The 27622-nt window shown below is 40.1% G+C and overlaps 1 protein-coding gene across 1 annotated transcript in view; it reads right to left on the bottom strand.

Moving 5' to 3' along the window:
* The window catches only part of LOC140263875 (ADAMTS-like protein 1), a 93935-nt gene that overhangs the window by 48378 nt on the left and 17935 nt on the right, over window positions 1-27622 (bottom strand). The window contains exons 4-5 of the mRNA XM_072359187.1: window positions 13345-13390; window positions 87-323 (exon numbers count right to left, since the gene is read on the bottom strand). Of these exons, the coding sequence (XP_072215288.1) occupies window positions 87-323; window positions 13345-13390 (283 nt within the window). The remainder of the gene's footprint in view (window positions 1-86; window positions 324-13344; window positions 13391-27622) is intronic.

Genomic DNA, 27622 nt, shown 5'->3' with positions numbered 1-27622 from the left:
AGTTATATGGAGAAGAAGAGAGCACATGAGTGAGAACTGAGGGAAGAATACATTAGGGAATGTCAGAATAGAGCTTCTCTTCTTACTTGGCACAAGCCGCTGATGCACATATCCAGGGATTCAGTGTAGCATCGGGTCCCATCCAGAACCTTTGGTGCCAGCTCTACAACCAAAGCTGCTCCTCTGGCCTGGCACTTCAGCGAGCATGGGTTGTCAGGATCATTAGAGACAGGAAGCCACTCATAGAACTGTCCCTGATACTTGACATCATTATGAGCTGAGCACTGCTGAGCACGAAAATCACCTGCTTCTGGAGGACAGTCCTGCAGAAAAGGAGGAAAAGGTCAGTGATTCTACTCAGGACAGGTGGTTATGGTGCTATTTAGATGTCTGGACTTTGCAGTTGCCAGATTACTGAGTTTTTATGTTTAGAATAAATAACACTGAAAAAAAAGAGACAGTTACAGCTACATATAATTCAACTGTACAATTATGTCTTGCTTTTTTTCTTTCCACGTAAGTATAGCAACAACACCAAGGCTACTGTCTGCTTATGTTTTCTTTGATTTTTTCTTTAATTTTTTTTTTTTTTTTTCTCTTCCATGATCTAAATCAGTTGGTAAGGAAACAGGAATAAGAAAATACAACATGTATTTGTAATTCTTCAACACAGCAGAGACAAAGATCTCATAACTGTCATAATTAGCAACTTATGGTCTTACACTATAAAGCCCCTTTGTTAATACCTTGGGAGGTTTAAGACATATAACTCTGACTGTGCACTGAGTACTCCTGATATAAAAAGAGCAGAGATCACTCGGACTGCTTGATGTTTCCCATTAGTTTCTCTCCCTGAGATTAGAAAGCTAGGCTTTTCTAAAGCACAGATATTCTCCTGTCAGTCTCTCAGGAGAGCAAGAACTTCAAAATCATGAAACTTCAGGCAAAATATACATAAGATCTTTTTATTTCCTTTCCGGTTTTTGATCCTGATATTTTCAAGAACCATAGAGGCTAGAAATTAATAATAATAATAATAATAAAAAGGAATTTCTGATATAATTACGGGAATACAGCAGCTAAGGTTAGGAAAAAAAATGACCATTGTAGAAACTCCTAAAAAAACAGCAGATGCATTTGTCTCAGATTATTAAGGCCACATAGTACTTCCTTTTGTAAGGAAATCTTCCCCTTGTGAAATGTATGCTTTCTATAACTTTGCTTAAGAATGATAATAGGGAGAAGCATAAACATTCATTATAGACTTAAAGGAAGGAATGCTAAAATATTTATGTGAGTTGCTCCTGAAGTAATGTCTCTATTTACTTCCATGGAAAACTACAACAGATACAAATAACACAACACTGTTAGACAGAGCAAGTTCTCAGAAAACAAACAAACAAGCAAACAAACAAAAAACCCACAATCTTTTCAACATGGTCACCGTCATTATTGATCTGATGTATTTTCTGCAGTAATGAACAAGACATTGCATGCCATGCTCGTAAAGGTCTGAACCAGCAGAGGTGACCCAACGTCATCACTGCTGTAATGCACCACCCACTGCCTCACTGTGCTCACATCCACTGTTTGGTCTCCATAACTTTTCATCAAGCTCAATAAATGTCAGTGGGTGCAATTTTTTTCTACGTAGAGGAATTCAATTACATAACTTTCCTCCATGCATGCATACAGGCCAGATGCCATTTTCTGTGACTGCTCCTCTGCTGCCATCTTTCAGATTACAACAATATTTAATGGAATACTGGTGGGAGTGTTTAAACTCTACTGCCTTAACACCAACATCCACCTTTAACATTGTGGGCCAACATAATAAAAAAAAAGAGGCATAACTTTCAGATCAGGTCTCATCTCTGTTTCTAGTGTTTTGGAGCTTGAGCTTGTTGGGTCAACTCCAGCCAAAGTTCTGGCCTGTAAGGACAAGAAATTAGTGCTCTTGCTACAAAATGCATTAAGAAAGAGATATGAGCCGAATCTCGTTCTTGAAAAGTATGTATTGAAGGGCAGTAATTTAGAGCTCATTCATTGTCTTTGGAAGTTGATATTGAAAGTCCAAGGTGAGTGGGAGGATATAGGCAGTAAGTACACATCTTTTCTATTCATGTTTTGGAAGATTTAAAAAGGGGAAAGCTGGTGACTATACTTCACCTTGATTTTTAAATCTCCAGAATAAATGAATAAATGAATATACAGTAAATGACTACACAGGTCCTGTCAGATCTGTAATGTGGGCAAACCATGAAAAACAACAACATTTAGACAAAGGCTGCAAGTGAAGAGGCTGGAAATAATATGTGTTAATTTCATTATTCATCTGTAGCAGTGTGTATTGTGTATTGTGGCAGAGAGGCTATCAGGTTGGCCCCTGCAAGCAGAACCCAGCACTGCCCCATATCAGATCGGAGCCAGCTCCTGCTGCTCCAAAAGGGACCCGCCACTGCCAGAGGTTTTAAAAAGGGAGAAACTGTTTGCAGCAGCAGCTGGGAGAGGAGAAAGAAACAGAGAAACAGCACTGCAGACCCCAAAGTCAGTGCAGAAGGGGGTCAGAAAATACTTCAGGCACAGAGCAGAAGCTCTCCCTGCAGCCCAGGAGAAGCCCATGGTGGAGCAGACTATCCCCCTGCAGCCCGTGGGCACTATACAGAGCAGATCTCCATGTGCAGGATGTGTAGGAGTTCACAGTGTGGAGGTGGATGAGGCCTAAAGGAAGTGGATACCCCTGCAGGAGCACACCTGGCTGGAACTGCAGGCTGTGGGGGACAGCCTGCAGTGGGTCAGGAGGGCTGGGGGAGCTGCTGCCAGTGGGGAACCTGTGTAGAGCAGTGCCTGAAGTTGTGGGCCCTGTGAAATGGAGTTATGTTGGAGCCGTGCTTGGAGAGCTGCAGCCTCTGGGAAGCCCATGTAGGATCAGTTCGGGAAGGACAGCATCCCATGGGAGGGGCACCAGTTGGAGCAGAGGCAGAGAGTGGCCATGAAGGTAGAGATGAACTGTTATGGATTGACTGCAGCCTCACTCCCTGTTCCCTGTACTGACTGGAGAGAAGGAAGGAGATAGAAGAGGGTGGTTGGGAAGAAGGTGTTTTCTTTTGCTTTTAGTTTCTCACTGCACCAATCTGTTTGCAATAGGCAATAAATTATATTTTTCTCTCCACACTGAGTCTGTTTTGCCAGTGATGGTAACTGGCAGTCTCCCTGTACTAATTTTGACCCTTGAGACCTTTTGGTCGTATTTTCTCCTCCTTTCAGAAGGAGGAGTGAGAGAGCGGTGTGGTGGAGTTCAGCTGCCCAGCAGGGTGAAACCACTTACATGGTGTAATTAGAGAAAAATGGTCTTTCTGTTCTGCTTTAAACAGAGGATGAACACGACAGTTATGGCTTGACCCAAGATCTGCTTTAGTTCTATTTTCACTAAAGACGGGAAAGGCAAAGAAGAACACTGTGGCCTTGTTTTTTTGCTACATAATCTTCTGGTGCATACCCTTCCCTGATTTTTTCTGTCCATAAGAGAATACAGTCAGGTCTATTGGCTTGGCTTACGCTTGTTGCTGAGATCCAAGCCAACTCTCTTGTTTGGTTCAAGCTTGGCTCTACCTTCGAAACTTGCTGGCTTGAGATAGCTTTATTTTTACAAAGACAGAAAGGCCCATTAAAGCACACAACATACAGAGCTCATAATCCTGCTTTGTACAGGATTCAATACTATATTTGTTGTGCTGGATTTTATTTTTAAATCAAAGAAATAAAAAAGAGTACGGTCAACATAACAAGCTTTCAGGACACGGCAGGTGACCAGGACCAACTTTAATACTTCCAGTCTTTGATATCATGATCAAAATAAAACAATGGATTAAAATAATAGAGCTTGTGTTAAAAAAGTCTGCATGTGAAACTTGAAGCCATTCAAGGAATACATTCAAGCAGTCGCAAAGGCAAACATTCATACTTATCTTGGCACACAGATAAGAAAAGAGGTCACAGTCTGGACCACTACTTTTCTCCTACTGAAATCCCAAGTCCTAAATCTGCCTAATGGCATTGAAAACACTTCTGCGTAAAGATCTTGAAGATCCTTCTCCCTAAAGGAAAATTTCCCTTCCAGTTAAGAAGATGTGTACTAGCACCTACAGACATAACACCTGCATAGCCTGCATCCTTTTTTTCCATAAACAAACCAATAGGATAAGAAAAGTTGCAGTCCAAATATTATCCATCATTACACAAATAGTAAAAAAAAAGTAGAAACTGTACAGAGCTTGGTGTTTTTTTATTATTCTCTTGTCTTTGTTTTCTTTAGCTTTTGGAGCTTATTGTATATGTTTTGTATTTTATGTTTGGAGGGATCAGGGAGGCTTTGTGCAATGGAAGACAGTTAGAAGCTCAATAATGGAAGACAGTTAGAAGCTCACAGCCTATAAATGAGTATTCTACTTGTGGAATGCTGGATAAGACAAATTCAATGTTTTGCTTTACATCTGTTCAAGCAGAAAGGTGCTAATTTATTCTGAACACTCCTCATGCCTTTAAATATGTATTTGCCTGTTTGAGTGCCAGCTCTTGGTTAGGAGAAATGATAGGCTCTGATTCACAGAATCAATCACAGAATGGCCTGGGTTGAAAAAGACCATGATCATCTAGTTTCAACCCCCATTCCACAGGCAGGGTCACCCACCAGTAGACCAGGCTAACCAGAGCCACATCCAGCCTGGCCTTGAATGCCACCATGGATGGGGCATCCACAACCTCCTTGGGCAACCTGTTCCAGTGCATCACCACCCTCTGAGTGACCTCTGAGTGAAAAAATTCCTCCTAATACCTAACCTAAACCTCCCCTGTCTTACTTTAAAACCAATGCCCCCTGTCCAATCACTATTAACCTCCATAAAAAGCTGTTTCCCCTCTGGTTTATCTACTCCCTTCAAATATTGGAAAGTGACAATGAGGTCTCCCCAAAGCTTTCTGCTTTCAGTATGCGCCTGGGCACTTGGTGGAAAGGGATCCTGTACCACTGCTGACTAGCAGTGCTTGAAGGGTGTGATTGAATCTACATTTAATCCACCTAGAAGCCTGATCCTGATAGCTATCTAACAGTATGTATTTAGTTTGTTTACCCATACAACAGAGATAAAGAAGGGTGTGTCCACAGGTTTAGCCACTCAAAAGTCGGAGGCCAAATTAGACTAGCAGTGAGCCAAAAGCAGCTCCATCTTTGTATGGGTTATACAGTTCTGCAAGGTATTTTGCTGACTACCTGCATGGCTTGTGTTCAGCTTGTGTATGGAAGGACTGGTAAATGACCACAAAAGCAGTAATAAGTTGTGGTGCAGGTTACTCTATTTTGGGGCTATCTGCAAATCTTACAGTTTTTCCTTTCTTTTTGAAAGTAAATGTGGGCACCTACTGATATGAGGAACTGCTACCACAGAATCACAGAATCACAGAATCACAGAATCACAGAATGACCCGGGTTGGAAGGGACCTCAAGGATCATGTAGTTCCAACCCCCCTGCCTAGCAGGGCCACCAAAGATACGCCTCTACTAGATCAGGTTACCCAGAGCCCCGTCCAACCTGGTCTTGAACACCTCCAAGGACGGGGCATCCACAACCTCCCTGGGCAGCCTGTTCCAGGACCTAACCACTCTCCTAGTAAAGAACTTCCCCCTAACATCCAACCTAAATCTTCCCTCTTTTAACTTAAAACCATTTCCCCTAGTCCTGCTATTATCAGCCCTTTCGAAGAGTTTGCTCCCCTCCTGGGAGTAAGTTCCCTTCAGGTATTGAAAGGCTGCAATGAGGTCACCCCGCAACCTTCTCTTCTCCAGGCTGAACAAACCCAACTCCCTCAGCCTGTCCTCATAGGGGAGGTGCTCCAGCCCCCTGATCATCTTCGTGGCCCTCCTCTGGACCCTTTCCAAAATCTCCATATCTTTTTTGTACTGAGGGCTCCACACCTGGACACAGTACTCCAGATGGGGCCTCACAAGAGCAGAGTAGAGAGGGACAATCACCTCCCTATCCCTGCTGACCACCCCTCTCCTGATGGAGCCCAGGATCCCATTTGCCTTCCGGGCTGCCAGAGCGCACTGCTGGCTCATGTTAAGTTTCTCATCTATTAGGACCCCTAGGTCTTTCTCTGCCGAGCTGCTCTCAAGGACAACTCCTCCCAGCCTGTACAATTGCCTGGGGTTCTTCCGGCTCAAGTGCAAAACCTTGCACTTTGCCGTGTTGAACCTCATTAGGTTCACCCGAGCCCAGCTTTCCAGCCTGTCAAGGTCCATCTGAATGGCATCCTTTCCCTCCACCGTATCGACTGCACCACTCAGCTTGGTGTCATCAGCAAACTTGCTGAGGGTGCACTCCATTCCCTCATCGATGTCATTAATAAAGATGTTAAAGAGCACCGGTCCCAAGACAGACCCTTGAGGGACACCACTCGTTACCGGCCTCCACCTGGACATAGAGCCATTGACCACCACCCTCTGTCTGCGGCCTTTCAACCAATTGCTTATCCATCTAGTTGTCCACCCATCAAATCCACTTCCCTCCAATTTGGAGATGAGGATGTGATGGGGGACCATGTCAAAGGCCTTGCTCAGGTCCAGGTAAATGACATCGGTCGCCTTCCCTTCGTCCACCAACGCCGTCACTACCATTTCACTCTTTGAAGAATCAGGAAGGACTAATAAATTTACATCTTATATATAAGTCCATTTGTCTTAGAATCATAGAATCATAGAATTGCTCAGGTTGGAGAAGACCTTAAAGATCATCGAGTCCAACCATGACCTAAAGATACTACCCTAAGTCTTAAGAACCTTCTGCTAAAATCGTTTCCCTGAGAACCACATCCAAACAGTTGTTAAACACATCCAGAGATGGTGACTCAACTACCACCATGGAAAGCCTATTCCAGTGCTTAACAGCCCTTTCTGTAAGGACTGTTTTCCTGATATCCAACCTAAACTTACCCTGGTGCAACTTAATTGCCATTTCCCCTTGTCCAGTCACCTGTCACCAGTGAGAAGAGAGCAACCCCACTCTCACTGCAATCACCTTTCATGTATGTGAAGAGAGAAATGAAGTCTCTCCTCAGCCTCCTCCTCCTCCCCAGGTTAAACAGCCCCAGTTCCTTTTGTCATTCCTCAAAGGGCACATTCTCGAAGCCCTTCACAAGCCTCATTGCCCTTCTCTGGACCTACTGCAGCACCTCAATGTCCTTTCTGTACTGAGGTGCCCAAAACTGAACACAGTACTTGAGGTGAGGCCTCACCAATGCCAGATACAGGGGCAGGATTACCTCCCTAGTCTTGCTCATCCCGCCATTCCTGATACAAGTCAGGATGCCACTGTCCTTCTTGGACAATGATATTCAGACAGCTGTCCATCAGTGCACCAAGGTCCCTTTCTATCAGGCAGCTTTCTATTTTCTCAAGCTTTCTATTTATTGCAGTGTCCCAGGGAGGAAGATTTCCAGTAAGAAAACAACTGTTTCTTTTCTAACTCTATGAGTTGTAGATGGCTTTTTTGTGACCTTCAGTGTAGTGTATGAAGGTTCTTGGGATGTTTCAGAAACACAGTGCCTCCGCTGGATACCTGTAATCTCTATTCATCCCATCAGGTCAAGATTTCCTCCACTGCAATGAAAATATGTGTCATTTTAAAGATGACCAGAAATCTCTTTGAAGTATGAAACCTATTCTAAATAAATACAGTTTTGTCTTTACTAGTTAAGTAACTAATCCTGACCATATTATTATGACTTCCTTCAGATTCATTCGTTTCCTCACATCCAAAAATACTGTTTTCAATTTGACCCCCTATTTGACCTTAATGCAATTCATAAAGTCCATGGAATTTTGCCATATTTGAAAGCCATTCTAAACAATTTCTATTAATCAACAAACCAGTGGAAAAGATAAGATGAATCCCAGATGTCCCTTGATAGTGATAGGATATCGGATTTCATGGTACAAAAGTGGGTCAGTCTTCCAAAGTTTACTTAGTGGGTGAAATGTGGAAGATCATATCTAAGCTGTGATAGGTGGAAACAGTTGAGGAACCTTAAAACAGTTTACAGTATATGCGCTTGTATATTTGCAGAGGCCAAGAATGATTTACTATACCTGGAGCTTTTCCTCAGTGCAAAAATTGACTAACAACTGGCCTATTCTGTGTAGCATCTGACAGAACAGTTTATTGAACCAGTTCCATGAAGTATGCACTGTGTTTCAGCTGCACCAATTTTATTACTGAGAAAGAAATCCTGGGGTCCTTCTCCAGTAGGGATTTGCCCAAGTACAGAGATTTCAGAGATCTTGGGATTTAACAGAAACCCCATTCAACTCTGAGGACTTGCTGAGCATCCTGCTTGGATTACGTTTCTTGCAACCAAATTTTTCATTAATCTACATCTGTGAACTCTTAAGTAATGTCGACACGTCACTAACTGTCTAGATCAAGTAGGGTCCACAAAACGACATCCTCTGAATATCCCAAGATAATGCAATATCTGAGAGCAGAGTGGGAGAAACAGTGCAAAGTAAATGGGGGAATATCAGCAGATGCTTTTTCTCTTCTTTAATTGAACATAGATGATGGCTAAATCATCCAGTGAAGTGTCAAACCAAGCCTCCAAGAATACTTGCTGCTAGCAATTATTATAAGATCAATTCTTTAATGTATTTTTCCCAAACAACTTTCCTTTTTGGTTAACAATTCAATGTGCAGTTTTTCATGCCATATCTTCTTTTTGCTCATGCTTCTTGAATATTTCTAGAAAGTATCTAAAATTTGTTGTCAGAAATACTGAATTTAAATGTGTGAATTTTCTACATTGAACAGAATATTGAAGTGTGGTGGAAGTGATGCTGTCTGGCTATAAAGAATTCTTGAATCATTTGCATGGGATGATAGCAATGGTGTTTTGTTTTTAAATATTTTTCAGTAGTCAAAGACACACAGGCTTGCAAGCTGAAAAGATATATTGCAGTATTGAAGCTGACACTATTAGCAATATATCAAATACAGCTTTTTTGTGAATAAATAATTGGAAGTAATTGCTAGACAACACACAATGACAGAAGTTTTATAGAGCACCTGTTCAAAAATAAGATGGCAGCACTTTGAAGAAAACATTATAGTCACACTGAATAGCTTGAGTTCCTACTTAAGAAATTCTACTTAAAAAGTAAGCTGTCATTAAGCTTAAATATTTTACATAGTATCAGAAGGTAGAAAAATCAAATTCTGTTCACCATTTGTGTAGACCTGAAAAATACCTACTGGTGTTTCACCTCATAGTCGATGAGTCAGTGCTTCTAAAGTGGCTACTCACTTATTTGGAAGTTTCAGTGTGACAGTTTCCAATAGGCAGGCTTTGGTACATGGCAAGAATGTAGTGTCATTATGTCAAAAGTAAAACGGTGTAGATACCAGTGTGTGCAAAAAGCAGCATGATTTGATAAGAAGCATGGATGGGAGTTGCTTGTCTGATAGGAATCCAGAATATGGGGGAAGACATTAGAGTTGGTATTTCCGCCAAGTGAAGAAAGTGAAGTATATATAAAAACAAGAGCTGCATGTGCTAATTACAAGTTTTGATAGTCTGATTAATGGGATCTACCATCCACAAATTCTGTATTAATGGAACTGCTTTAAACTGTGCAAAAAGAGCTACTAATCTTGTGCAACTCACAGCAATGTCTATTTTAATGTCAAACAGTAAAATCTCAAAAGCAGCATTATTTGTAGTTTTCATCATCCTGTTGTCAGTCATAAGTAAATAAATAAATCCATGACTTTGGGAATGAAGTGCCTCTCTCAAATTAGGTGCCATGACAGTCTGGTACAAAAAAAATTTGGAGAGAACTTTTCAACTAAGAGCGTGTCTAGAAAAAGGAACATGCTAAACATGATTTAAAAAATCTAGTAAAAAAAAAAAAATCCTACTTGAAGTTTGGAAATATATTATTTTTCATTACATTTAATATTGTAACCCTACCAGATAGATATAAAAGCATGCTATCATTGCATTTGAAGTAATTTTCTAAAGAAAAAGAAATGAGTCCTTCCCTTCCCCCATGATTACTTTCTAAAATGGCTGGTAACATACTTGGAGTCAGTATGCATAGTAATAACAAAAAAGACTGTTGCAATTCAACCCTAAATCATCATCAGATTCTCTCATTCCTTCTTTCACTATTTACACATGTGGCTTCATACCCACAATCTTTCCAGCTTCTGATCAACACCAGGCAATGCAAGTGGTGAACACAGATTGGATTCAACCTTTTAAGGACTGCTCAGAAGCCTTATAGACAGCAGCGTCAATCTCTCTTAGCCAGTAATATTCAAAAAGGTTCAGCATCCCTAGAATAATCCAGTCTACCGAGGAAATAGATGTGCCACTCTCTCCTCATTTCTCTGTTTCTTTATATCATTCTAGGTGTTGTTTTTTTTTTTTTTTTTCTTTTCTTTTCTTTTCTTTTACATTTTTTCCTGTTACTTAATTTCAGAATGAATTAAAACCAGCTGTAGCAAAATCTTGCAAATGATAGTGCCTACAAAAATGTGTTCATTGCCAGACTCCAAGAAGTATTCTTCCCATTCTCTAATTTCAGCTTTGAAATAGCTTGCTTCTAGCATACATGACTACCTATCCTTTCCAGTAACAGGGCGGTCATATAAACAAAAGCAAGTCAGTTCACAGAAAGATGGTTTGCAGAGAATAAAAAGATCAGTTATTTTATGAACAATAACAACAGTGCTCACGTTAAGCACCAGCTAATGGCAATGAAAGCTCATTTTTCAGGACTCTGTGATTTCCACAGGAATCAAAAAGGAATTTTCCACAGTGCATGATAGCTAACTTCATTTAGAAGGGTGGAATGCAGACCTTACTCTCATGCAATCGACTGCCAGCCAACACAAATGAAAATGTAGATCTCATTGAGCCTGGCTGTTCCCTCCTCCTGATTTTTAGTGACACTGAGGATGAAATCTTAAAAATGGAAAAAACAAAAATTCATACACATTTGTATGCCATTTTCCATGTGTGTGTGTGTATATCCAGGGAGTTAGGAGACAAACATATCATTAAAAAGACAGCATGTACTAATCTGGAAGAGTTTGCAATTCTGTAACAGAGGGGTTTTCAGAGCGCAGATGTACATTAAGACTTCCCAAACTGCTTTAGATTTTCACTATGCTGTACAAGGTACTTCTAAGTGGTACTCAACCCCCAAAACAGAGGGTTGAGGGCTATCCCTGCCATTGCAGGAACCTGCCACAATTTCTGCGTCTGATCATAGTGTCAGTGTTATTGCAGTGGCTCACAGAAGGAATATCAGTGTACAGTATCTCAGATTAGTAATGAAGGTAAATGGAAAGCCATAACATCTGAATCAAACACTCAGTGTATTTTAAAAATAAATAGAAAATGTTTTCCCCTGAGCTCAGATGTCTGCAAAATGAATACAGTTCAAGTTTCTTTTCATTTTATTATTATTTTTTTTTTTTTTTACATAAAGCCGGGTCAAAGTCCGATGATGTCTGAAGCTTTATGATTGTTTGATTTATTGCTAGTTTGACAAGCTTATAAATAAGTGAAAACTTATTTTATCTTTTTGTTATGGAAAAGACAAGGCAGCACAATCTATTCTCCACCCTCTCTGATAAAAAAATTTAAAATAATAAATGCAGTCTTGGTCCGTCATTAGTCAGTGGTAAAACTGTCACTAATTTTAGCACTGTAAAGAAATTCAAGAGTTTCACTTTGGATTACTTGATATTAAACAACTGAGTGAGTATTGAAGCCCCCATTTTGAGAAATCTGGAGCACTCGTATTGTCAAATATAAGGTGTGCTAAGGAACCACCTGACACTTGTGAAAGGATTTATTTTGGACAAAAGCTGTCCAAGTCTGCAGTTCCAAAAGAGAACCTAAGCTAAAAATAATATTAAAAATATATATACATTCTTTGTCTTGGAAAGTTAAGCTCACTGATTACAGAAGAAGGGTTGCAACATGGGTAGAATGCCAGCCTCTCATTGGGATGATCCTGGAACAGCTAATGGCAGCACAGCAGGATGCATCACTGCTCTCAGTACACACAAGAGCAGGACAGGAGGGAAAAGGAACTGCTCCAGTGTGTATCCTTGTACAAATCAAAACAAAGCAATGCCTTCTCCCTCTTCTTTTACATATTTCACAAGTCTATAGCATGCAACTTGATTGACACAAATTTATCTTCCCATTCCTTCCAAGGTCACAGCGTAGCCTAAATGCTTCACACCAGCTGTTAATCAGCCAGTAGACTTATTTATTGACTGTTCCAGTTGTTGTCAGTTAGTAAACCAAATATCTAGATTGATGGGAGATCTCAGTGATGCAAAGGATACACCCATAACCAATTTCTGAGTCAAAAGTGTGAGAAATGGGAAGCATGGGAAACTATAACTCAGATTCAAGTAAGTAACTTCTTTCATTGTGAACTGTGGTCTGCTAAAAAGAATATAAGCCAAACATGAGGGAAAATACTTTTTTTTTTTTTTTTTAACTTTTTTTAACTTTTTCAGACAAAGCACCTATTGAAAAGCTTCTGAATATGTCCCTATCAGGCATGAGAAAGCTTGGCCCTGAGCATGTTTGATTTCATTTTCCATCTTTACTGGTAAAACTGACATTGCTTCATGTAATTTGAGAGGTTTCACAATCCTTGGCACCCAATAAAACTTTCCGTATGAAAGTCTTTATTTCCATTTTCATCAGTGAAAACACGCTTTCACTTTGGTGAGCATGGAAGTTGAAGTTTCTTATTTTATTCTATTGAAATCCACATTCGCTATAGAAATAGCAAGCAAAAGCATTTGCTTTTCTAAGACATGTAACAGTATTACAGTACTGGGAGGGCACAGGTGAACAGCAACATAGATCTCTTACTAATTTGTCTTCAGTTCTTAACAGCTTAATCCTCAAACCTGACAGATGGCCCAATGTGAACCAGCTGCCTGCAAAACTAGCTCTGGGAACATAAGTGGACTTTCATTCTGCTGTGAGGTTGTAAAAAGCAACTCTGAAATTTCAATGAGAGACCCATAGAAAGACTGTGACTGCAATTCCTACCAAACAATTTTAACACCATGCTATGCAATTGACACACTAGCCTCTTAAGAAACCAACAATGATTTGCAAGAGGCCTTGTGATCTAAAGGAGGTTCAGATGCTATTGTGTTTCCACTATTACACAAGCAAATTAACTTTGTTATATGAACATGACTGTCATACATGATGATTCGCATTATATCAAAGCTATACTTCACTTACCACATTGCTGCATGTCCTGTATCGGATGTTTCGCCCTTCACAGGTCCTGTGTCCAAAAAATTAAAAACAAACCCAGAACATTAATAGCTGAATATAACCAGCAAGCACACAGTGTCTACTGCATCAGTGTTTTTCCAAAGAAGATCTCAAATCACCAAGTCCCCCCACCAACCCTCTTGACAGAAAGGCTGCTCTGTGTCTGGATGGATGTTGAGGTGTGAATTCTACAACTCCCCAGTTCCTACCTAAGAAACTGAAGTTCTACAAGGTGGCATTAGCTTACAAGTGAGGCTCTCAGCACAGATGACAGTTAACATCTGAACCACATTCACCAGAATTTCTCAGCTTGCCACACAGCTCTGTGCCTGACTTTATATTGCTCTGAGCTGGGATACAACCAGGTCAACCAACAGCGACCTGTTGGTGGCCTTCTATCCAAGGGACTTCTCCTTTCTTGGTGCAGGGGGAGGATGTGAAGGAAAAACAATCCCACAAATCATCAGCCCCCAGCTACCTCTCCAAGCTTTCCTGAAGACTGACATCCAAAGAGCAGCTGGGCCAGCAGGGGCCAAAGAGTGGCAGAGCCCCCACGTGTGATCCCCATAGCTGTCCTCTGCATCATGGGCAGCAGACCCAGGAGAGCTCAGATGCCAGCAGGCCCCCAGGAATAAAGGTTGACATCCAGATACCTTTTCAGCCCACAGCAGTGCACTCCCTAAATAACTGATCCTGAGTTATGTGTGTTTAATGAGCTCAAATTTTACTCCATGGAGGTCCTTGGTATAATTCAGAATTCAATATTTGGCTTTTAATGATTATCCTTCAGAAGAATGGAATTCCTTACATTTTTAATTTCTTAATTTCACTTAAAAAAATTGTTTTTGTCTTGTTTTATTTTATTTTATTTTATTTTATTTTATTTTATTTTATTTTATTTTATTTTATTTTATTTTATTTGTCAGGATTTAACAAGCACAGATTCTTTGAGGACTAAATGCCTGCCAAGACTGAAGTTTTAAATCTGAACCATTTTGAACTATCCAAGAGAAAAGACATCATCTGCGTGCATTTGTGTGGGTTCTTTTTTCCTTCTCCTTTTTTAAGACTAAAAAGCGTTTTCCACACTGCATTAACCCTAGAATAAACTGAATGGCTCGCCTTTATGCTATTGAAATCATCCTTCCTTCTACCTTTCTCCACACACCTGAAAGGAGATAAGACTTAATTGTGAAATTCCTTGAGTAGTCATTTTCACATTTCTGAGTCCAAAATTGGGGAAAAACACAGTATTATGAATATATCATCATGGTGTAAATGATTGCAAGAGAAGATGAATATGAAAATAAAGCCAATCTTTTTTTTTTTTTTTTTTTTTTTTTCAGGAAAAAAAAGAAAAAAGTTAAGAAGAAAGATAATATGTTGTGCTCTGGAGCATTTAGCATATAAGTAATACTATTAAAAGCATAACAGAGATACTACACACTTCATGCTTTTATAATGTTACATAATTAATTCACAGAAATTTTTGCCACTGCATGCATACGCAGAACATAAAAGCATGAAGAAGACATCCAGCACTAGGACAAACAGTTTAGCTATAAAATATTAATATTGATAATAAGCCGTCAACTTGTATAGCAATATTGAGATTTAAAAAAGCAAAAGAAATCAAGCAACATGCTGGTAATATCTGAGCAATATTGGCATCTTGTTGATACATTGTTAATCAGGCCAAAACATTCTCTAAAGGTACTCTTAATTTACACTACCAAGAGCAAATGAAAAAACATATCATGCATCATGTGGGCCATCCTAGTTCACTCTTTCAATTATTGTCCAGCAAGTTACATATGCACCCCATATCTCTCTCATAAATGCCATACAACCCATCAGACATACTTTTCCTCTCCACAGACTTGCTGTTGTTGAAATTGCCATAATTTATTAACCTCAGAAGCTGTGATCTGCCACAGAAATTGAAACTTCCTTTCTGTCATTTGCCTCACAGTCACTTCTTCTTTACACATTTTGCTCATATTTTCTGTTTAAAAATGAAAAACCACTCAATCTTTGCTTATTCTTTGCACTATGTAACAGTACAGGTACTTGCACTTAGACTCATGCCACAGAACTATTCAGATTTTAATTCCAATTTCTCTCCTTTGGCTAATGGCCAGAGCTGTTCAGAACAAATGTGCAATTCTGGATGCAGCCAATGTTGTGATGATTCATGAATGCTAGGAACCACTCTTGCAAAACTCTCCTTGTCCCCTTGCCAGGATCAAACTTAAGATTTTTGTTGTTTAAACTCATTAATTCCCTATTATCAACTATCAGCCAAAAGCACGAAAGCTGTTTTCAGCCTAAGCTGATACCTTTTCACAGTAGGTTTGTAGAGCACTTTGTGTTTCAGATCTATGCTGCTTTGGTATTCCAGATTCTCTGAATCTCAGGCACTCACTGTGGGACTAAAACTTAAAGTATTTGTTGAAAATAGATGGTTAGAAAATCTGAAATAAAAAAGCAGATTTACATAGTAGCTGTTTAAGGAACAGATCTTGATTTTTAAATGTAAATGCTGTTTCTAAATCTTTCTCTGCTTAAAACAGTGTTGCTGAAACCATCTAGAGAACTTAATCCTGATGGAGAGGAAAACACAGCTCCTTGCATGATGCAAGACTGAGACACATTTTTTCCTCTAGGTAAGGTTTGAACTACTGACACAGATCGTGTCTCAGTGTGGTTGCTTCACAGAATAGCACAGTGCGTGGTAGTTAACTTCCAAAGAAGGAATATAGATTAGCAGGGCCATGTTATGAGGCAGAGCCATCACACACCCTCTGATCTCTGTGGATTAAATGTGAGACCTATAATCCACAAGAGAATACACAGACACTCAGAAATATCAGAAGTCACCCAAAATAGCAAATTAGTCTTGGAGAGCACACAATGAGTAGGAGCAATAAAAGGTACTTATACAGTCTTCTCTGTCATCAGGCCTACTCTGTGGAGATTTTGCTGAGAAAAAAGGTGTGTCAGGGTTTGGCTTGACAGGCAATTATTATCATGTGAATATGTAAGAAAAGCAAGCTATTGGGAATCATATTTCATTCTTCAAACTTAGTCACTTGTTTCCAGTGAAGTTTATGAAAGAGGTTAACAACTTTTAATATATTAAAATATTCACTTTGTTTAATGTAAACAACACCAAAGCCTGGTATTTATTTCTTCAGGCTCCAGTTCATAGAGGAACTTAGTTCAATTCCCCCCCCTCCTACAGGTCTAAAGTAGATGTGTTGTTGTGCTCAGCTAGAACTAGAAGCCTTGCAATCATCCATGCCAGAAGGAATAGCAACCCCAAGCCAGAGTTGCCTTTATCTGTAATTACTACAGGCGATGAAAGAGATTTTCAAAGGAGGACCTCATAAACTGCCACTCTCAGTGGTCATCAGAGTTTGAAATGCTTTTCTTAAGAACCAAGTCTCTGCAAAAGCAGGCAACTAGGAGCCAGAGGTAGGTTATTTTTGTGGATCAGAATTTTGATGCAGCTATTCACAACAGGGTTTGAAAGTTGATGTGATGCTGGACAATATTCACTCTTCTTTATTTTTACATCTTTTGATAACCACTCTTGTGGGACAGATTTTATTTCTGGCTCTGCACCTGTAAGAAAAACATGCTGTGTGCCTTTCTGCTCTCATGACAACTTATATGAGCTGAGTAAGCCCTTCACTTCCCTTGGTGCCAAGCAGGCATGAGGCCATGCTTCTCGCACATCTTGCAGCCCCCTTTCCTCATCCTGCTACTCTTACCTCTATTCCAAATGTTGTGCAGTATTATTACTCCCCCCCATCCTCATTACAATTTCTATGTTTCTCCTTTTCTGAGAAAAAGTCTTTTTCATTCTTTCAGTTTCCTATAAACGAAACTTGGCAGAATCAAATCATTATGAAAAGTATTGATGCATCAGCATCATTGTGAATATGAATTCTTGTTTTCAGACCTCCTTCTAAGGTCTGTACAATTGCATGTTCATATCATTGAACTGACAATAAAATGAAAAACTGTATTAAATATTGCCATATCCTTTTGTTAATACACTCCTCACATGACACAGTGGGTTAGGCAGATTGCACTCGTGTGTTTTGACATGTAGGTTGGCCTTGTAACTGCAAGAACCTTTCATTCCTTCTATTTAGGTGACTAAGAATCTCCTGTGTCTTCTAGTGAAACACTAGATCTTTTAAAGCAATAGTTAACACTGAGAAAAGAGAAGTGGGCATGGATAGACAAGCCAAATTTCCCTGGCAAACTTTGTTACAGATTTATGATTATTCTTTCTGCAGGAGTGAAAAAATAAACAAAATGAATACAAAGTGCCAACTTGAATTACTGCAGGCAGGAAGCTGGCTAGGCAAATCAAAACACGAATTCTAATCTGTGGCCACCAAAGGCCTACTTTTGCATAAATAATGCTTTCCACAGTCTTTTAATTAGGGAATCAAGTATTCTGACGTGAGTAATGCATCTTCGTATTAAACAAACATTGACTATCATGTATGCTGAGCTGAGTACAGGACTAACAAAAAAACCACCATACCATGCTTTACACTGTGAGACCCTTCTGTAATTCTAGAGTAAACTTAGTAGAAACAAGAGGATGGATTATGGCTATACACACATGCAGTATGCAACACTACTCTATGTATCATATAGATACTGCGTCCAGTTTTGGGCCCTTCACTTCAGGAAAGACACTGAGGCCCTGGAATGTGTTCAATGGAGGGCAACAAAGCTGGTGAGGGGTCTGGAGCACAGGCCATATGAGGAGAGGCCGAAGGAGCTGGGAATGTTCAGCCTGGAGAAGAGGAGGCTCAGGGACCTTACTGCTCTCTATAACTTCCTGAAGGGAGGTTGTAGTGAGCTGGGGGTTGGCATCTTCTCTCATGTAGCTGGTGATAGGACTAGAGGGAATGGCTTCAAGCTGTGCTAGGGGTGGTTCAGGCTGGATGTTAGGAAATACTGCTTCTCCAAAAGAGTGGTCAGGCAGTGGAATGGGCTGCCCAGGGAGGTGGTGTAGACACCAACCCTGGAGGTGTTCAGGGAACGTTTGGAGATTGTGTTGAGGAGCGTGGTTTAGTTGGAGCTATTGGTAATAGGTGAGTGGTTGGACTGGACAGTCTTTTAGGTATTTTCCAACCTTGGTGATTCTATGATTCTATGATTCTACAACCTTAGAGATCACCCAGTTCCAACCCCCCCTGCTATCTACCAGATCAAGCTTCCCAGTGCCCCATCCAACCTGGCTTTGCATGCCTCCAGGGATAGGGCATCCATAGCGTTTCTAGGCAACCTGTTCCAGTGCTGTTCTGTGGAGCATTCTCCATCTGAACAAGTTCAATACTGTCAACTTTTCTGCATAACAGAGGTGCCCCAGCCCTCTGATCATCCTCATGGCCCTTCTCTGGACCCACTCCAACAGCTTTGCATCCTTAGAATCATGGAATGGCCTGGGTTGAGAAGGGCCATAATGATTATATACTTTCAACCCCCTGCCATGGGCAGTATCTACAACCACTAGCCAAGGCTGCCCAGAGCCACATCCAGCCTAGCCATGAATGCCTCCAAGGATGGGGCATCCACAACCTCCTTAGGCAATCTGTTTCAGTGTGCCACCATCCTCTGTGTGAAAGACTTCCTCCTAATACCTAACCTAAACCTCCCGTCTTAGTCTAAAACTATTCCCCCTTGCCCTGTCACTATCCACCCTCATAAAAAGGCATTCCTCCTCTTGTCTTTATGGTCCTTTCTAGTACTGGAAGGCTATGATGAGGTCTCCCCAGGGCCTTCTCTTCTCTACGCTACACAATTATAGTTCCCTCAACCTTTCTTCATAGAAGGGGTGCTTCAGCCCTCTGATCTGATCATCTTCTCTGGACTCATTCCTAGAGTTCCATGTTCTTCTTGTGCTGGGAGCTCCAAGCCTGGACATAGTACTCTGGATGGGGCCTCACAGAAGCTGAGTACAGGGGTACAATCATTTCCCTTTCCCTGATGGTCGCTCTTCTTTTAATGCAGCCCAGAACATAGTTGGCCTTCTGGGCTGCAAGTGCACACCGCTGGCTTATGTCCTTCTTGAGCAGGGGGCCTCAGACTTGGATGCAGTACTCCAGATGTGGCCTCACAAGGGCAGAGCAGAGGTAGGATCACCTCCCTTACTCTGTTGGCCATCCCTCTTTTGATGCAGCCCAGGACAGTGTTGGCCTTCCAGGCTGCAAGCGCACACTGCTGACTCATGTTAAATTTTTCTTCTGCCAGGACCCCTAAATCCTTCTCTACAGGGCTGATCTCAAAGAGTTCTTCTCCCAGTCTGTACACACCTCTGGGATTGTCCTGTTTCAGGTACAGGACCTTGCACCTGGCCTTGTGGAATCCAATTAAGTTTCTCTTTCCAAGTCAGTACAGGTCCCTTTGGATGGCATTCCTTCCTTCTGTTTTATCAACTGCACCATTCAGTTTAATGTCACTAGCAAAACTGCTGAGGGTATGGTACATTTGATCCCACTGTCTAAAAAGTAAAAGGCTTTATGTGATAACTAACCTAATCCCAAATTTAATTGTTTGTTTAGGAATTTGAAGAAACTGTGAACTACTTGTAACTGAAAAACCAGGTCTCTTTCATGGTGCTATTAATACAAAAGAACTGCTTGTTTCTGGGCAAGCATGTAGTCCTTGGGCCTACAGAAAGCTATCCAACTTCTAAAATATTATTTACACAATAGGCTATAATACTAGAAATGGCTAAAGTAACTTACAGGTAGCTAGCCTAGTTACTGATGCTTGGCCTTTCATTTGGTCTAGGCAAAATAACAGAGTCCATGAAAGCTAATTTATCCGTTCATCTTGGCAGAGATAAAAGTATTTCCTTCTAAAGATAACATTAAGTTCAAGTCACAATTTAATTTTAAATTCCAGAAATTATGGGGGAAAGTTAAGATTTGAGAATTTTATTTGGAACTTAAAATGGATATCTATAATTCCAACATTACTCCCACTCACACAAAGCTCTTACTCTGGATAACTTCTGCTACCACTGGAGTTTAAGGTTGGCATCGCATTTATTTGAAAGTAAGGTGGACCTTGGCCTTTTGATATATAGATTGCTAAACAGAGTATAGTTTATTTCAATTTTTACTTTCAAAATACTCTTTGCATTACTCAGAATGACTAAGTGTTGCTTTCTAACAGTGAGTATTAAATAGCACTCTCTAAACTCTCCCTACAACAGAGCCATTCAGAACAATCAAAACAAGAAAATCAAATTTGAGAAAAATAAAGGGAAAACAGGAGAAAAAAAAAAATCAGATTGCTTTCAGATTGCCATTGGTTCTGTTGTTTTTTTTTATTATTTTTATTTTTACTTTTTAATATATATACAGTTATTGTCTTGTGTTCTTCACTGTAGTATTTTTAATCTTCATAAGATTTTTTTTAAGTCTTTTTAACTTAGATTTGCACATACAACACATTGTGTATATACAACAAGTTATTACACTTGAAAATATTTTTCAGTTGTTTACTAGCCAAGAAAGGAAAGAAAAAAAGCAACAATTAAAGGAACGCCTTTCAGCAAAACAATGGTAAGAACTATCTCTACAGTTAAGTGAAAGGAAAACATAACATTAAATCCCACCTGGTCTGTGCTATAACAAAGATAGCATCTAGAACCTATCGCAGGCACCGAAGTACTAATATCCCAAATCTCAACATGTCTGAGCTCAGAACTAGATCCAAGCTCTGCAGCTGGTCTCTATGAAACAGTTGTGCTGACTACAAATACCAAGCTCCCCATGCTTTGAGGGTGTCTGAACCTGCATTTGAAGAACATGTTACCCCAGCTCCAATAAACTGCTCCTGTTCTCTCACATACAATTTGTGGCTTTATGGCATCACAACTAAACTTCACCTTAAATGTAGCATGGCTTATAAAAACTCCACACCATGCAAAGACTGGGCTGATTTATTTATTTTTTCATTTAAATCTCAGGACGGATTTATTGAAAGGATTATGAACATAAAGGAGCTTTTCCAGTGAACACTGCTTATGAGCTATATATCACTGACTCACTGAATCATAGAAAGAGAGGATAGCTTGGGTAGAAAGGGACTTTAAAGATCATCCAGTCCCAACACCCTGCTGTGGACTTGATTCCACCCACCAGCTCAGGATCCCATCCAATCTGACCATGAACATGTCCAGGGATGGGGCAGCCACACCTCATCTATGCAGCCTCTGCCAGTGCTTCACAAGCAAAACATTTCCTCCTAACATCTAACCTAAATCTCCCCTTTCAGTTCAAAATCATTTCTCTTTGTTCTGGGGAGGGACTTTTTATGAGGATATGTAGCAGCAGGAAGTGGGGAAATGGCTTTAAAATGGAAGAGGGTAGATTTTGACTAGATATTAAGAAGAAATTCTTTACTTGAGGGTGGTGAGACACTGGAGCAGGTTGCCCAGTGAGGCCCTGCCCTGGATTCAAGGCAAGGCTGGATGAGACTTTGAGCAACCTGGTCTAGTGGGACATGACCCTGCCTTTAGCAGAGGGGTTGGAACTAAATGATCATAAAGGTCACTTCCAATCCAAATCATTCTACGATTCTATGATTCTGCCACTAGCAGACCTTGTAAAGAGTGTCTCTTACTTACTGTTTATAAGCCCACCCTAAGGCCTCAGTGAGTCTCCCTGGACTCCTCTCTGGACTGAGCAAGCCAAGCTCCCTCCCTCTGTACAAGAGGTGCTCCAGCCCTCTAAAAACCCTTGTGGGCCTTCTCTGGACCCTCTCAAATAGCTCCACATCTTTCTTGTTCTAGGGAGTCTGGACCTGGATGCAGTAAAACAGAGAATGGGTGGGTTGAACCCCTGTCTTTTGAGCACTCTAGCTGCTTGGCAAAACTGGGTGCAAGTAAATGATCCACAGACATTTTTGCAAGGTAGTCCACATTTCAATCCAGATACACATTTATGTAAATCATGTCTATCACTCTCAGCTCTGGGTACAAGGTTGACTACCTTTCATTTAAATCACCTAACATAGCAGCGAGGATGTCACTAATAGAATAAAACAGCTACAGTTCTCTACTGAAGCAGAAGATCAGACAGCTGTTAAGCTACTCTGAAAATCATTTACATTCATTAGCATACAGTTACATTTTACCAGGAGAAAGAAAATCATCCTCCTAAGTCATCTGATATCTCAAGTGGCCTGAGAATTCTATGACGTGTACAGAATGCTAATTAGTTTTGTGGATCTAATTTATAGAATCACAGAATCAGAATCACCAAGGTTGGAAAAAACCTCCAAGATTATCCAGTCCAACCATTCTCCTATCAGTAATAATTCCCACTGAACCATGTCCCTCAGTACAATACTTTAATGTTTCTTGAACACCTCCAGGAATGGTGACTTCCATTACCATCCTGGTCAGCTTGTTCTACTAGCACCTGACCACTCTTTCAGATAATTTTTTCCTAATGTTCATCTTGAATCTCCTCTGGCAAATCTGAAGGCCATTCCCTCTAGTCCTACGGCTAGTTACTGTTAATTTTGCAATTAAGTCTGCAATGATTCGAAAATTTTTTTGCTGTTTATTCTATAGACCTTATGATAGCAGAGGAATTATTCTGTCCATCAGAAAATTCTTGTAACTACTGTGTCAGAAGAAAAATGTTTCACAGCATAAAATTGACATTTTTTATTGCAAACTTAGCTGTTTTCTTGAACCTATTTCCAGACATACATTTCAGTGTCTGTTTTACTGGTTGACCAAGTCAAGCTGCAATAAAACTGAGAATCAATTATGCATTATTATGCAATAATACACAGTTGCAAAGGGCTGAACAACCAAGTACATGAAATAGATTCCCAGATTTTCCGGTATCTAAAGAAGTTTCCCTCATTTATTATCCAGTTTCAGTTTGCCTGAATCAATATATACACAGTTATTAAATACCCTGAATGACACACATGCGTACTAACCATCACTATGCTTTATGACATTTAGTGGCCTAAATGGATCATAAAAAAATAGTGGCTGCATTACAAGAAAGTGAGCACTGGGCAGTGGCCATATTTCAGCATCTCTTCACCTGCTCTGCCTGTGAATGAAGGCTGCTCCAAAAGTAATGGAGCCCAAGATGTAAGAGTATGTTAGTGGTACAGCAATGGAGGTTGAACCTTCCTACCAATATTATATCATTACATATTGTTGCTGTGCAAGAGATGGCAGAAGAGAGGCAGTTGGACAAAATGGCATTTCTCATGGAAGTGCATATGAAGGAAAGTTGCAACACTGAATTCCTCCATTCAGGAAAAATGACACCAACTGATACTCATTGGCACTTGCTGAATTCTCCTGGAGACTAAACAGTAAATGTGAGCACAGTGAGGTGGTGTGTAGTACATTTCAGCAGTGCCATGAAAGACAAGCCACATTCTGGACAGCCATGCACAGCTGTCATATCACAAAATGAAGAGTGTCTTGAAGAGCTTGCCCATGCAGATCTGCAGATTACAACCAGTGAACCGTGTATGGAGCTGAATATCTGTTTCAGTGCAGTGAAAATGATGGGGGCAATGTTGATAGAATTATGCCAGGTGTGTTCCATGAATGCTCGCATGGGAACAGAAAGAACACCATATGCAAATTTGTCAGGATCTGTATAACCAGTAGTGTCACCAAGGTGACATTGTCCTGGATTGCATTATTGCCAGTAGCGAATTTGTCGCGTTTACCACTACAAGCCAGAGTCAGAACAGCCATCCATCAGGTAGGAATATGTGAATTCCCCATTGAAGAAAAGTTCAAGACACAGCCCTTAGTGGGTTAAGTGATGTGTACTTTCTTTTGGGATAGGAAAGGGGTGATCCTTCTGGATTTTCTGGAACCTGGACAAACCATCAACTCTGACTGGTTCATCATGACACTATGCTGAATGCTCAAACTTCCAGAGTCAGGCCAGAGACAAAAATTTTCTCTTGCAGCATGTTAACACCAGCCCCCACACCAGTTTGAAGACCATAAAGAACATTGCCAGTCTTGTCTGTATTATCCTACTACACCCACAGTACAGTAAAGATTTGGTGCCTTCTGAGTTCCATCTGTTCTGGCTGATAGTCACTTAGCTGGTTTTATCACAGGTGATAGGACTTCACCCCCCTCTCCTTTCCCTCTTCTTGTGGGGAAGGAAGTATGAATGACCCAACTAAGATAAGGAGGGATAATTAATTTACTACAAATGATATAAGAATGTAAAACAATATGAAAAGAAAATACAGTTCATAAATACAACCAATGAGAGAGAGAGGAGCTCGGGCCATGTTGCTTGCTGTGCTACTTGAAATGGAAGAGAGCCTTCTCTCGTGTCACTGTGCTATTCTACCTCTTTTAGTACTCTCTCTTCTCAGTGTATCTTCCTCTTGGAGAGACAGCACTCGCATAAGAATAGCTAACACTGCCAGAAGCTGAGACAGGAAGTGCAGTGGTGCAGCTCCCTGGCACTGTGTTCCAGCACTAAACAGCTTGCTGCATGATGTCTTGATATGGAATACTAATAAAATCAGGACACTGATGAAAGCTGGACTGTAGGCAACATTTTCCTAGCAACAATACCATTAGAGCAGCTGTGTTACAATGGATCATTTCTGCTGGTGCAGATTTTTATCATTGTGGTGTGCAGGCTCCTCTTCATGGCTGGCAAAAGTGCATAGCTACTGGTAGTGGCTATGTTGACAAATAGCATTTTATAGCTGAGAATTTGCTTTATCGAATTGTTACAGTGCTCTTTGTATCTTTTGTAGATTCCACAGAAAGAAATAGAAGGCATTACTTTCAGAGAAACCTATAAATTTTCAGAACCCCTGCAGACAAATATCCAATGTCTCATAAAACTGTTCTCTGTAGAAGCACAACAGTTGCTAGTTTGTCTCTCAGGAGAAAGAGAAGTGGTACCCTGTACAGGTTTTGTCCATCAGTGCAGGACAAGTTTGTGATGGAGGGGAGAAAGATTAGTTTATTTTTTCTGAGCTTTGTATTAAAAAAGATGCTGAAAATAATGGGAAACGTTCTGAACTAAGAAAAACATATGACTTTTTACCCAGTACACTGTGAGGCTGGACAATTCATTATTACAAGTACGTTGAGGCAAACAATTGTAAAATTCAAAGGGAGTATTGTTCTTCTGGTTAAAAAACAAAAGTAGCTGAAGAGTTTAAGAGTTGTTGCCAACAAAAGCAGGAAAAATATCATTCTTTGAGTTCTAGCCCAGTCTTCACCTACTAATTATCAGAATGTTATCTTCCTGGGGCTGATTCTGCCACTTAAGTCACACGCTGGTTCTCATTTAGGTGCAGGATAATTGCATGTGTAGTTGACAGCTCCTGCCTCTTAATGTTACTGGCATATTTATTTATATCACTATCATACTAAATATTCTTAGCATAATTAGGACCAGTTGTTGTAATGACATGTACTGTTCAATAGCCCCTACCCTCAAATGTTTACCATCTAAAACACTAGAAAACAGAATTTTGCGCTAACACTTTCCATTCTTTTGTCACAGCTGGAAAAGCCTAACACAAAACACGTTCCCAAAACAAATAACACAAGGACTAAGATAACTTTGGCAAGCAAAAGCTGGAAATAAAGCTGCTTTCCTTGATTTAACTGCAAGTACTAGTAGTGTTTAGGAATGGGCAATTAGTCTTTGTATTTCTTCAAAGTAGATACTCTGGACTCTCTCCTTTCATCTAGTGGTTTGAAAGTCATCTCAAACAGAATTAAAAGGCATAAAACATTACAAACATTCATCCCAGATGTAGAAATATTTAGAATAAGTTTTCTCCAAACCCTCTAAATATGTTGCCATTTTTCACTTGATAGGAGTGAGTAGTATCTTCCTTCATTCTGCTATGCAATTACGTGTGGCAAAATACATGAGAGAAACTGGACCAACCAAGAAATTGCCCCAAAGAAGTGGATATTTTTTTTCTAATCTTTCTATATTTTAAAGACTTACCTCAAGAAAACATTATTTTCAAACTTTCAAAGGCTTGGTAAGTTTCTTTCTCCTGCTTTTTTTTTTTTTTTTAATGCTTGCACAGCCCATAGAAAGAATAATGATTTCAAACCCTTATTTCATTAGCAATTGCATGCAGACTGGGATAAAGGGAAATCTATTGCATATTTGATACTCCGCTAGTTCCAGGTCAAATTTTACTATTTTTGATTTATTGCCATTGGCTAGAAAAAACTGTGCATCTAATTAACTTTCTGCATCCTATCATGGAAATAAGGGTCTTCTGGATCTGAATGGACCAAAATTTGCATTTGGTTTCTTAAGGCAGGAGCACTGCCTGTTCACTGAAGGTCCAATAGTAATGTACTGTGTGAAAGTAGAACTGTATGATTTGTATCTTTATTCCCTATCCCATTTCAGAGACCTGAACATAACAAGGATCAAAGAGATGCTTACTGGAAAGGCCACCCAGAGTAATGGCTTATGCTTCCATACTGTAAAACTACCATGACTACTACTACTACCGTGTAGTCCAGGACTCTTCCCCTCAAATGCCAGCTAAGGCAGAGTTTTAGCAAGCCCTTGTATTAAAGAGATGCTCCAGATCTCCTAAAATGCCTGGATTTTATGCCTATAGAAAACATCACTTAGTTTCCTATGATACACTAATTGAAAATGAATTCCCACTTTGGCAGTTCCTGAACACAAGGCTTTTGAAGAACTCCTATTTGCTCTGGAATGAGTGAGAAATGAGAATCTGGCCCCAAGTTTAAAAACAATTCTTTTTTTTTTTTTTTTTTTTTTTTTCTTTTCATGGGAATGGAATAGAAAAGTTGTTTCTTCATGCTCATTGTGGCAGATGATGCCTTTGCCTATTATTTTCCCTTCTAGTAGACTGTTGCACACTATTAAACCAATAATTACTGACAAGAGGAGACCAAAGACTCCATAGGTAGTGTTAAAATATACAACATTCTATCCTGAACTTGTGATTGAATACTTGTGCTGCTTCCTTTCCTCATCAAACAGCATTACGTATTAATGCATCAGATGTGGGAAATTTGAAATTACTGTCATTGCTTTATTTCTATCAAGTTTATGATCACAGGAAAAAATACATGAGAAAATATGCAGGATGGAAAATTGTTATTATATTTTTAATGTTTCAGTCTACAAGGTATCAAATATGGCAGGAAGGCACA

The sequence above is a fragment of the Excalfactoria chinensis genome, chromosome Z (assembly GCF_039878825.1).
Source record: "Excalfactoria chinensis isolate bCotChi1 chromosome Z, bCotChi1.hap2, whole genome shotgun sequence".
Taxonomy (NCBI): Eukaryota; Metazoa; Chordata; class Aves; order Galliformes; family Phasianidae; genus Excalfactoria; species Excalfactoria chinensis.
Note: the sequence above shows the minus strand (reverse complement) of the source record. Positions and strands in the feature narration are given on the sequence as shown.